At 35.4% G+C, this 14119-nt stretch overlaps 1 protein-coding gene across 1 annotated transcript in view; it reads left to right on the top strand.

Moving 5' to 3' along the window:
• igsf11 (immunoglobulin superfamily member 11) overlaps positions 1-8463 on the top strand; it is a 77585-nt gene extending 69122 nt beyond the window's left edge. The window contains exons 4-7 of the mRNA XM_058414599.1: positions 1169-1324; positions 2519-2641; positions 4157-4304; positions 5653-8463. Coding sequence (XP_058270582.1) covers positions 1169-1324; positions 2519-2641; positions 4157-4304; positions 5653-6124 — 899 coding nt within the window. The 3' untranslated portion in view covers positions 6125-8463. The remainder of the gene's footprint in view (positions 1-1168; positions 1325-2518; positions 2642-4156; positions 4305-5652) is intronic.
• The last annotated feature ends 5656 nt before the right edge of the window (positions 8464-14119 follow it).

Genomic DNA, 14119 nt, shown 5'->3' with positions numbered 1-14119 from the left:
CACTCACTGCATCTCCAACACATTCTGGTGGACTGCAAAGTCATTTTGTTCTTATTAAAAAAGATAGCACAAACGTGTGCACAGGAGACGTCCAGTGAGGAGGTTTTTATTAACACAGGAGTCGTGGGAAGTGATTAACATGCTCCAGTGAGTCTGCAAATTAGATTCTATACTGTACTGTAGGGTGAAGCTGATACTGCTAACATCAGAAAATAAGAACGATCGAAATGAAAAGATATAATGATAAGATATAATGATAAAAAATAAGCGACTTTTTTTTTTCTTTTCATTTTTTTAAACCAATGCAGCACAATGTGAAACATTAAAATGAGCAACATAAGAGTCCTCAAGTTTGCTGTCATCTGCGTCGATCTGCTCAGCGACAGCAATGCTTTACTGGGTGTCTGAAAAAAAAAATCTGAACAGGATGAGTTCAAGTACACTTCAGTGTAATCAGAGTCACTCGAACCCTGCCTGTGAGTCGCTCACGGGAAATAATGCACAAAATGGAGGTCATGTGTCTGCAAAAAAACAGAAATGTTCATAACACCATCAACAGCAACAGATTCAACGCTGAATTCAGATGAGAAAACAAATGAACAGACTGAAAAAATATGTATATATATATATATATATATATATATATATATATATATATATATATATATATATGTATACTGCGTTTGTCTCCTGACTCGAGTTCACACCTGAAACATTTAAGCAAACACTCCATGCTGTGCTACAGGAAGAAAAGAATCAGCGATGGTGTGATGAAACTTGAGGGTGATTAGTTTCCCATTAAAGCTCATCCCCTAGTGGACTGCTGTGAAAGAGTTGAGGATAAGTGGTACAATACTGCCATCTACTGGCAACCTTAATAATTTTCTCCGTCTCTTTTTTCTCTCCCTTTGTCTTTCTTTTTTCTGTCTGTTTTTTTTTTCTCTTGTTCTCTTTGTGTCTCTTGCTTTTTCTTTCTGTTTATCTCTTTCTGATTTCTCTCTCTCGATTACTCTCTCTCTCACACACACTTTTTTGTGTCTCTTTCTGTCTGTCTCTCGATCACTTTCTCCATCTTTATCTTTCTCTCTCTCTCTCTCTCTCTCTCTCTTTCTGTTTGTCTCTTTCTGCTTCTCTCTCTCTCTCTCTCTCTCTCTCTCTCTCTCCGCAGTCCCCCCATCTTTGCCCGTATGTCGTATTCAGGGTTCTCTTGATGTCGGTAGTGACGTCACGCTGCTCTGTGGTTCTGAAGAGGGAATTCCGACGCCAACGTACTCATGGGAGAAGCTCGACTCGATGCCCAAACTCCCTCTTGGTGCCATGCAAGGTACAGTGTGTGTGTGTGTTTGTGTCTGTGTTATAAATATTATTATTAAATGAAAAACTGTAAAAAAAAATGTATATGCTGTCACATTACAGGTCATGATTTTTAAGCTTATTGTATGTTCATAAAAGAAGCATGTGGGATTTTCCTGTCTAGTGCTGTAGCACCATCTGGTGGACAGATTTAGAATCGCAGTTAAGTTCAGCTCAACGTTCATTCTTCAGCACATCTCAGATTGTTCCTAGTTTCTTGTAAAGCTTTTCAGTACTGTCTGTTGCTTATATTAGAAGAATTTACTATTATAAATATAATAAAATGTCATTCTTTTTGCTGTACATGATGCAGACATTCATTACAATTCATTTTGTGTTTATTCATGTGTATTATTATTATTATTATTATTACTTTGAAGCGTATTCATTGTTAACTTATGTGAATATAAAAATATCTGGAAATTTAATTCAGTTACTTTTTTTTTTCACTTTCCGCTTTAAATTCATTCTTACATTTATTATTTTTTAAATCATTTCCGTTTCCTGTTTCACTTAAGCTATTAAAATTCAGATTAGCTCAGCCCTTTTCAGTGAATCAGTTCATTTTTATGCATATTAGATTGCAATCCATTTCGGCCCTGCTTAACCTAATTCTCAGGGACGACTTATTTATTATTTTTACATATTTACTTCTCGAAATTAGATTACATGCTGAGCCACAGCATAATTTAATAACATTTCACATAATCTTTGTCATTTATGGGTAAAAAAAAAAACACACACACACACAAAATAAGCTTATACTGTTTGTTTGTTTGTTGTGTTCACTTTTTGTTTACTGCATTTGTTTAAATATTTGGATATTTATTGGTAAATAAATAGAATATATAAAACACAGACAAAACAAAACAAACAAAAAATGCTCTTATTGCAAACAAATAAACAGATAGATAGATAGATAGATAGATAGATAGATAGATAGATAGATAGATAGATAGATAGACAGACAAACAGACAGACAGATAGATAGAAAAGGCAAACTTTTTTGTTTGGTTTGGTTTTACTCTTGTTGTTTTGTTTTTGTTTTGTCTCAATTTGCACGATCAGGATTTTAGGTACAGCAAATTGTAACGAGATGTTTCCTTCTCCTCACTGTAGCCTAATCGTGTGTGTGTGTGTACGATGATGATGATGTCATCCTCAGATCAGATGCAGGGCACGGTGAGTCTGAAGAACATCAGCGTGGGGACGTCGGGTGTGTATCAGTGCACCGCCTCCAACGCCATCGGCACCAGCACGTGTCAACTCAACGTGCAGGTGGTGACACGTGAGTCACGTCTCGCCTGTTTATCGCTTTAAAAAAGGGCACCTGAATCTTAATTATTAATTAACATCCTGATTACTAATTAACACCACAGACGGCATGATCTCACTTTCTGTCTTAATTTTCGAAAAACGTTGTGAAACGTTGAGTATCAGCTGATATCAAGATCTAACTGACAAACATTTTTGCTTTAAAATATTTATTTTTTTTATTCTTTGAAAGAGCTTCACTTAAAAAATCTGAAAAAGTGTATATCGGGGAAAACATGACAAGACATACACTACCAGTCAAAAGTTTGGACACACCTTCTAATTCCATGGTCTTTCCTGATGTTTATTTCTTTCTACATTGTAAAACAATGCTGAAGGCGGCCGAAATACACAATAATGTCCTTTGAACAGTTGATATTGAGATATGTCTGCTACTGATGCTCTGTAAAGCCTTCATAACAGCTCTAATCTGAGGTGCTGTTAATTGGTGATTTCTGAGGCTGGTAACGCTAAATGAACTTCTCCTCTGCAGCAGAGGTCAGTTTTGGTCTTGCTTTCCTGGGATGGTCTTCATGTGAGCCAGTTTCATCATGGTGCTTGATGGGTTTTCCAAATGCACTTGACAAGACTGTTCTTGCAAGAACTATTCCAGAACACCTGACCATCGTGTCTTAAAATAACAACTGACTGTTTTTTGTTGTCGTTACATATGGATTACTTAAGTCCATGTGTGTTATTTCATAGTTTTGAAATCTCCAGTATTGTTCTAGAATGTAGAAAATAAATCCCTGAACAAAAAACATTGAATTAAAAGGTGTGTCCAAACCTTTCACTGGTAGTGTAATAATAATAATATAAATAATATAAATATAATATATATAATAATATATAATATATAATATAATATAAATTTATATAATAAATATAAAAGTATAAGAAGTATAACTATAAAAGTATAAAAAGTATAAATCTAAAAAAAATCATGTCTTTAAATCTTTAAATCCAGTCCTAATCTTTCCCATTGGTTTCAGCACCGGATTAAATGTGGTATTTTGTTCTCTGATATCCTGATATCCACCATTTTCTAATTCTGGGTATCAAAGGTCTGTGAAATTCACAGCATAAAACCTAAAACACAATGATTTATAGTGAATTTAACAACTCACCTATATCACTACTTGAATCGCTAATATTTGAATTTCAGTTGCATGAATGTAGCTACTGTGTGTTATAACAGTTGTCATATTTCTTTTAAAACTACATTTAAAAAATTTAAATTCCTGATTTGCAATATTTGTGACTAGAATCGTGAGGATAACTACTTTAATTTTTATTAATTATATCTGTACGTTAATTATATCACACTCTATACTGAAACAGAGCATGATATTTTTATGCAATACTAACACAAAAACTTGAAGATGGTTTTCAGTGTACGCCATCTTCACAATATTTTACGCAGTTATATAGTAAATATTACGCGTGTACTATTTATACATGTTAACTTTAATGTGTCTGTGATGTGCAGCTCAGCCCCAGAGCGTTGGTCTGATCGCTGGAACCATCGTCTCTGGCGTCCTCGCGGCAGTGATTTTCGCCCTGCTGGTGATCGTTACGCTTTTCTACTTGAGGAATAAAAATCGATACGAAGACGATGACATTCCCAACGAAATCAGGTGAGAGCCGACAACTGCTTCTTCTACTTCTTGTTGCTTATTATGTACAATTTTTGTTTGTTTGTGATGAATTCTGAGTCCATCCTTTATATCTTAATATATATAAAAAAAGTAAATCATTCACTGGGATGTTTGATGTGTTCACAAACTTCTCATTAGTCCACAGAGAAAAATCAGTACAAAAGTAATGGCACCCTATAAAAAGAGGAGGAGTTAGTGGGTGTCTATAGTGGTTTACACTCTGCAGTGGATGAGCTGCATTACTAGATCATTTGGCACACAGTTTCTTCAGCTTTTTCTGAAGTTTTGTGGGCATGATGTAAATGTAAATGACATGTTTTGATATTTATGTACATGAGTGCGAAGAAATGTGATTGTTATGTAATTTTCGGGTTCACTCAGAGAAGTCATGCTGCTGCCGCTGCCTCTCCTGATATCAGGGAAGCTTTTTGCCAAAGAACCACACAGAGACATTGATTGAATAGCAAAACTCTTCAAAAGTTACTGAGATGAACAGGGAGTATTTATACAGGAGAAAGACGTAATATTCGGTGTTATCTATAGGTAAACGAAAGACGTCAGCAGAAATAGACATGGTGGTTGACATTTTCACTGGCGGTTTGGCGAGTTTATTATGAAAATGGTTATCTAAATAACGGTCAGCGAGTGTCTGTGTTTGGCACATGTTCATCAGAAAAACAAAAAACAAAGTATATCATGATCATAAGATGAGGTCATAAACAAATGGTATCACACAGTCAGCCAAGGGCCACAATCAGCCCAGGGCAGAGCAGGCTGAGATATATTCAAAATATATCAGTGGTAAAATTTACTATATATATTAAATATATTATTATATTTATATAAGTTTCCTGTTTGGTTTAGCCACAGAAATATTTACATATATTTAAATCTATTTAAAAATGAGGCCCACTTTTTTTTACGCAGAATTTATTTATTCATTATAAGGATTTACCTCAACAAACAAAAAAAACAGATTAAAGCTCAAACTAATGCGTCCTCTTATTTCGCTTTAAAAATCATCTTCGTTGTTTGCACTGCAGTATTATTTTTTAATCCCTTTTTAATTTGTGACTATAGTGAGTCTCACTGAGCGCTGACTTCTCCTCTGTTCAAGACTGTTGATAGACAGAGCAAAAAAATGCAGATAGATTTTTTGGGGGGAAAAAATGAGTCACTTTTTTTCTTCTTATGAGAATCTAGAGTTGAGATGAAGCAAAAAAAAAAAAAAAAAATTTTTCCATTAACTACTTATTGATTTGTTGTTGTGAAGCAAGTTTATCGTAAATAAATCACAGAAGTGAGATTGTTCCGGGACATTTTTCAGAGAGGACGATCTTCCGCCGAAGAGATCGTCGTCGGTGAAGGCGTTCCAAGCGGACGCCTCATCCTCAGAGAACGACACGCTCACCTCCACCAACACCTACAACAGCCGCTACTGGCACAACGCCAAAGCCAGCTACGACGCCAACTCATACACTCGCTATGATGGGCAAAGCTTCACAACTGGAGCCGGGACTGTTTCTGGAGGGGGCGTAGGCTACGCAAACGGCGGACACACTCTCCCAGCTCCCAAAACTCTGGTGGTGACCGCCAATTCTGCGCCCATTGTGACGCGCAGCAACGGTTCGCTGAGTCAGCGAGCTCCACCCACAACACCCCCACCTACTTCTGCCTCCGCCCACACGCACTTGCCGAGCCGCACTCATTCGTACGCTGTCAGCCAGGCAGCGCTGGAGCGCATGGGTGCCGTGCCCGTCATGGTTCCTGCTCAGAGCCGGGCTGGTTCTCTCGTCTAACACCAACACGAGATGGACAAACAGAATTTTTACAATTCTTTATACAAACGATGCCATCTCTTTCTTTTTTTTTCCCACTAATGAACTACTGATTTTACTGCGTGAGTTTTTTTTCTACATTAGCAAATTTGCAATAATAATAATAATAATAATAATAATGATTCAGGAACGTTTTGGAGAACATTTGGAATGTTTCCTTGATTAAGCGATCTCCACATGCATTTCGACTGCATAGTAATGTCAATTTTCAGCTGCCAGTTTAAGAAAATTTACGCTTAGCAACACTATGTTTTGCTAATAATGACTCGGGCCATGTTATCGAATTTTGAAGCAATAGTTTTAAAGCGTTACCATAAAACACCTAAATTGATCTCGTTTATTAGCAACAGAAACAAAACAGAGTTCCAAAAAAAATAAAATCCATGTACAGTTGCGAGTGTAAATACAAGACGGGAAACAATGGGACGTAAATGAATTTTTTTTTTCTTTTTTTTTTTTTACAAAAAGTCTGAATACATTTATTTTGCATCTGTTCATTCTTTCAGGTTTTTTTTGTGTTTGTTTGTTTCTTTATTTTATTCTATTTTTTCATTTTTTTTTTTTTTTTTGGACAATAAGTTGTGACAAAATACAAAAAGCATCCAGCTACATTTTGTTCGAGAAATGCTTAACATTCAAAACATTTAGAATTAGCAGTAGTTTAAGTCGTAAACTGAACGAAAATCAACCGTTTCAATTGTCAGAATGTGCCTGAATTCCGAGTGCGAATTAAAAATGTTTTTCAAACTACCTCTGAAACTGTAATCCAGTCATACATGTTAGCATTGAATACGTTTACCTAGCTACAAAAAATGTTAGCAAATTTGACCTATATAATTTTTTTTACAAAAGTGAGTTTAAAGTCATAAATGATTTTAGTGAGTTCAATTAAATTTAAAAATCATTTAAAAAGTTTGATTTAAGGCTAAAGACCTGAGAGCAAACTCAAAGTAACTTTAAATCTCAAAAACATGCTGTTTTTTCCCCGAAGCTTCACCCCCTTCACGAAAACAACAGATGAATCTAGGATGATTGACATTTGTGGAGGTGTTTTGAACCATCAATATTAAGTAACCTCCCACAGAAGCACCGACCCCTTCTCGCTCGCCTCCCATGAGCAACATGATCTTGCTTGGAGAACATTTCGAGTTTTGTGATGTTAAAGGAAATTTGATCGGTTTTACAGTGAATATTGGGTGTATATTGAACATCAGTTAAATCCAATTATTAAGAATTCTAACAAATGTATTTAGCTGAAAACTACATAACTTGAAAAATGGATAAAATATGAGAGGCAGCTCTTTTCGTAATAAAACTATCTAAAAATCGTAACTATTTTGCGTTTTTACTACAAATTTTTCTTCTCTTTGTAAGTGATGTATGCATCGCTAAAGCTTTAAACACATAATTTTATTTTAATAGGTAATTTGACGCTAATAAAGTTTGTGTTGCTGTTTTTTTGTGATTATGATGTTTAAAGAGGTTCAAAGCTTAGCATCTATGTCTGTCTTTATTACTTCAGCCAGAGAATAGCAAAACTTTGAACAAAAAATAAATAAAAAGACAATTTATAATGTATTAGTCACTTCTTATAGTCCAGAAAACACAGTAATATGTTTTTTTTTAATGATTTATTTTTAGAATGAAAAATTCAGCAATTTTCTTGTTGGACTTTTTTTTCTTTTTCTAAAAAATATATTTTAGATTTTTGTTTAATTATACACCATTTTCAACCCAAACAGAATTAAGTTGAAAAAACAATTCTGGACACTAAAACGACAATTTAATATGCCTCCTCAGTAACCACATCTATAAAAGAAATAATAATAAAATAATAAAAATCTGTCTTTGCACTGCAGTATTATTTTCCTCACATTCTTGATCCGTCTTAATCCTTTTTTAATTTGAGTCTTATTGAGCACCGAGTCTCTAATTCAACACTACTGATAAGCCTAGCCGTAGCCTACCTCTAAAATAACTTGAAATAACATAGCGTACGCTTAGATCGTTTTCATTTTTCTTCGTGACATGGCGGGATATGAGGATATGAGAAAGCAACAATAACAAAGAACTAATGAGAGTGTAAATCAAATCACAAGCCAGTGCAGTGGTAGGTGCTACATTGAGGCAGATGAGACTGTACACTGATTCTACTGGAAGAAATTTAAACAAAATAACCTTTACTGATGAATTTGTTTTGATTGATTGATTGATTGATTGTTTGGTTGCTTCCTTTTTCTTTCTTTTTTTTACTGTAAATATTGTAAGTACTTGTAGTATGGAATAGAAATTAAAACACTTTTGCCTAAAATGTGTACTCAAGTACTTTGTGTGTGTGTGTGTGTGTGTGTGTGGAGGGGGGGGCAAACCAGAACATAAACAACATTTTTATAAATGTTTTTTTTACATTATTTTTAATTCATTTTTAAATTAGATTCTAATCACAATTATTTACCTAAATTATGTTTATTATTTTTTATAATTATATTTATTATTATTTTATATAATTTGTAATAATAATAATAATAATAATAATAATAATTTTAACTATTTAATATTTAGTATTTAATATTTTTACATTTGATAATTCAATTTTTTTTAATATACACATTTGTTAAACATTTTTATAGATATACTTTATAAATTTTATACACAGACATTTTTTAGATAAAAATACCACGATATATAAAATATACTTTTATAAATGTATCTGATTATATAAATGTTGTATTTTTTAACAAAAACAAACAAAAGAAAACACTATTTTCATATTTTTAAATTTTCTATAGTTCAATTTTTTATAGATATTTCATGAACGATTTCTGCATTCAGGGTCTTGTATGTTTCACTCCTGCATGTTTCCTGAAAGGCTCCACAGTGTCTGGTTGCTTAATTAAATACAAGGTTTAAGGAACAAAAGACAATTAAATTTGAGGGTCATGGTTCAACATGCTGTTAGCACCACCTGCTGTAAATCGATGCTATTCTGAGCTTTTGAAAGGTCTTTCGCTGAATCGTTTACTTCTGAAAACGTTATGTCTGAAGATGAAATGAAAAACTCTTTCCCGTGTCATCGTGCTACTTTTCTAGAAATGGTTAAATCATCAATTTGTTACGGAGCAGAAAGGAAAGACTGGTACTTTGCTTCACTAATGTTAGCATAAAATATTAATGACGGTAAGACTAGGACATGATAAGTTGGCAAAAAACAGACAGAGAGCAGACAGAAAGCACCCCGTCTCAACTGGCACCATCCCGAGTAAGTGGAAATGACAAACTAGCACTCGGTCAGTCCCACTGTGTACCAGATTAGCATCCTGCAGTGAAGCTCTGGTGATTGTGAGAGAAACAACAAGATGAGGCAAGAAACTCTTCCATGCTTCCCTGATTAGCTGCTGGAGACGTAGCAGTGATGCGCAAACCCTCATAATTAACCCCTTGTGGACTGTTAAACTAAACCTGGAAACCTGGATTATTACCATTATATTATGTAATTGTGCATAATCTGAGTATATATATTGCATATAACAAGTGAAATAGTGAACCAGATACCAAACATATTTAGCAAAAAAATTTTTTTTCCAGCAATCACAGATCACTACTGATCCCTAAAATCACTCACTGATCACCACTGATCTCAACCACCACTCACTGATCACCACTGATCTCAACCACCACTCACTGATCACCACTGATCTCAACCACCACTCACTGATCACCACTGATCTCAACCACCACTCACTGATCACCACTGATCTCAACCACCACTCACTGATCACCACTGATCTCAACCACCACTCACTGATCACCACTGATCCCAAAAACCACTCACTGATCACCACTGATCCCAAAAACCACTCACTGATCACCACTGATCTCAACCACCACTCACTGATCACCACTGATCTCAACCACCACTCACTGATCACCACTGATCTCAACCACCACTCACTGATCACCACTGATCCCAAAAACCACTCACTGATCACCACTGATCTCAACCACCACTCACTGATCACCACTGATCTCAACCACCACTCACTGATCACCACTGATCCCAAAAACCACTCACTGATCACCACTGATCTCAACCACCACTCACTGATCACCACTGATCTCAACCACCACTCACTGATCACCACTGATCCCAAAAACCACTCACTGATCACCACTGATCCCAAAAACCACTCACTGATCACCACTGATCTCAACCACCACTCACTGATCACCACTGATCCCAACAACCACTCACTGATCACCACTGATCTCAACCACCACTCACTGATCACCACTGATCTCAACCACCACTCACTGATCACCACTGATCCCAAAAACCACTCACTGATCACCACTGATCCCAAAAACCACTCACTGATCACCACTGATCTCAACCACCACTCACTGATCACCACTGATCTCAACCACCACTCACTGATCACCACTGATCCCAACAACCACTCACTGATAACCACTGGTCCATACAACTACTCACTGATCACCATTGAGGACTGAGGAGACTGAGGAGAAGCTTCTTCCCGCAGGCTATATGGTCTCTCAACCAGAACTCCACATAGGACTCAACTGATTGGACTTGCAATGCTTCCTACACACATGTGTTGGAAAACACCAAACCGTACCATACATTTGCACATTACAGGACCCGTTTATACACAAAGAGGACTTGTGCACATCTGCGCTTTAAGATGGACAATACCACTGCTCTTTCACTAAATGACCACCCCGTACTGCTGCTGTCTGCACCTTGCACATTATTGCACACTATTCACTTTATATAGTTCTGTATAATACAGTTGTTTACATTTTACATTTTTATATAGTTCTATATAATACAGTATAATACAGTTGTTTACATTTTACATATCTTACATTTTTTATATATATTTTATATTATATATATATATATATATATATACATATATATATATATATATATATATATATATATATATATATATATTCTGTATACACAGATACCCTACCTTACTTTATTTATATTTTTATTTTATTTATATGATATTCTATTTTCATTTACCTACTGTGAATTGTAGTTTTTTATATTTTATAATTGTAGGGTTTTTTTATATTTTATATTACGTATTTTATATTTTACATTTTATCCCTGTCTTTTTTGTCCTTATTCTTTTTCAAGGGTCAAAGCAAATAGTCGTGTAAGCATTTCACTGCATATCATACTGTGTACGATTATGTATGTGACAAATAAAATTTGAATTTGATCAATAAAAAGATCTTTGAATTTGAATTTGATCAATTATTCTTAACAACAATTGACTGATCACTGCTCGCTGGAACCAGTCACTGATCACCTCTGATCCCTACAAATTCTCAACATTCACCACTGTTCTCAACAGCCACTGACTGATCCCAACAACCAATCACTGCTCACCACTAAGCCTATTGACATTATTCTTCTTGTTTTCTCGATGCTCTCTTTAGCCATGTTAACTTCTCTGAAAATGAATCTTGAGCAGAAGTATAAGTGAAGTGTTAGCCATTTAGCTGTCTAAATGTTGTTTAGCATTCACATTACACTTTACCTCCTCAGTCTGCTCTTCTCAGATATTAACATCCATTAAATAAAATCTAATCACTTTTTTGCTGAGATACTGTATGTAACATCACGATTGCGAGCAGATGTAGATGGTTCTGGTGACTGTGTATCAAAGCAACACTCACATAAGGATGAGGACTGAACATGGCGTGTGCAGGAGGCCGTTAGCATTCCCCGGAGAGCTGCTGTTAATTAGCGCCACAGCGTGACTGTCTTGAGGCGTGCGACCCATCTGGGATGCTAATCAGCTCAGGTTATAAGCCTGGAAGATCCTCATATAAACACACACACACACACACACACACTGGTTGTGCATTTAATAGGCAGGTTCATGTTCACTGATTAGCAGTTCATTTACATGTTTAGTAATACCATTGATAATACCGACAGGTTTGATAATTAGTACATTTTATATACCAAATTTTAAAAGTAATTTATTTATTGTTTTTACATTTACTTTTAATATTTCAAACTGAGGATTATATTTATTTATTTATTTATTGAATTCTGGGGTGTAGATTGTAACTTTAAACACAATACTATTGACTGAAGTAGTAATAGCACAAAAAAAACAGTTGTGAAATCTATTAGAGAAAAAAAAGGTTTGTGACAGAATTTTTAGTAAACAATAAGAAGTGAATTCTCAAAACAAGCTCTAACAGTTTTCAAATCCATGTCATATTTTCAGAACAAAAAAAAGGCAGAAAATACAGAAATGTGAAAAAAAAAAACCCATAAAAAACACCTCAAGGATTTTATAAACATAAATATACTGAACAAAACTGAACGGTGAACATAAAGTTTCATGCAAAAACGCACACGTTAGTGATGCGATCTTATTTCCGCTGAGTTCCATTCCTGGGAATTTGCCGCTCCAGTCTCGGCCATCTCGGCACGCTGGAGGCATGTTAGTAGTCGACTAGCGTACGTGCTGCTAGCTGGAGTTTATTAGCTGTGACAGTGCGGGACAATGGGACACATCATTAAGGGCCAGTGTGTAAAGTCAGACACAACGGCTACACAGGCCACAGGGCACGTAATGGCCATTTGGAAGCAGAGAGTGACTATTCCGCTCCAGCTGCGGCCGTATGCCTGCCACTGCTCCACTCCATCACGCTAATCAGTGCACCAGATATGCCGCTAGGGCTGTTCTGGACCGTTAAGCGGTGATAAATTCAGTGTGTTGCAGTCGCTTGCTAGCTTTGCTTACCAGGCGGCTCGACATATGGTACCGGAAGGCAACAAATAATAAGGAGGGAAATACAGGAGGTTTGTTTTGCTGGGTGACAGGTTTCATATTTTGGGTGTGCAAATTGGATTTTTGTTGAACATTCGGATTCGATGATGAGTGCTAAATGTGGACGCTATGCAGTGATGCTATCTGTATTGATATACGTATTCGGAAATGGGTGTGGGCTCCAGTGCATTTATTTATTTATTAAATCTTAGGAGTGTCTTTGGAGCTTTCGTTTACTTTTTCATTTTTATTCATTCATTTTATTATTTTTAAATCAAGAAATCATTTTTGGAATTATATTTTTAGTATATTCTAAATTGTTATTTCAACTCAGAAATGAATACTTTTTTAAAATGTATTTTCATTTATTTATTTTTTTAATACATAAAAAATACCTCAGCAAAATATTCAACTAGTTCTAGGGATCATCTAATCAGATGTAATTGAAGATCTAAATTATTCACTCGCGTAAAGTCTTGACGTTCTTGACGATTTTTTTCTCTTCAGCTCTTCGTCTTCTCTCAGCCTGAGGTTAACTCTTTGTCCCACTTAGCCTGGAATTCTAAATCAGCTTCCACAACCTCATCAGCTCTTTAAAACCACTGAGGAGTTCGTTGTTGTTTTTTTTTGTTATGACACCTGAATTGATTGTTCAGCAGGAAAAACGTCTCTCTGTAGGCGAAGACTATTTCTATTTCCGTGTTAGCAGCTGTGTTTATTCCAGCTCGCACTGACAGCCTCAGCTGTGAGATGTGTAAAATTAGCCACGCAACTGGGACTCTGACACAAATCTGAACCAGATCCAAGATTGGAGATCTGGAGAGAAAAGATATTTGTTCATTTTTCTACAAATTCACACAATGTTTAGTCTGCTACCACATTATTTTAAGACATAGCACTATTGAATTGATTTATATTATATATATCCCAAATGACATACCATACACTATGCACTCTAGTGTATGATTTTTAGAAGGTTAGTATCGTCTCAAATGGGCCACTAACATTTTTTTATTTCACATGGAAGCAGCTTTAGCAGTAATGCTGAATTATTATTATTATAATATATATTTTTTTAAAGTAAATCAGCTCTAAATCAGAAAAAGCTATTTTTAAGATCTGAGGAAAA

This window comes from Hemibagrus wyckioides, linkage group LG17 (genome assembly GCF_019097595.1).
Source record: "Hemibagrus wyckioides isolate EC202008001 linkage group LG17, SWU_Hwy_1.0, whole genome shotgun sequence".
Classification (NCBI taxonomy): Eukaryota; Metazoa; Chordata; class Actinopteri; order Siluriformes; family Bagridae; genus Hemibagrus; species Hemibagrus wyckioides.
Note: the sequence above shows the minus strand (reverse complement) of the source record. Positions and strands in the feature narration are given on the sequence as shown.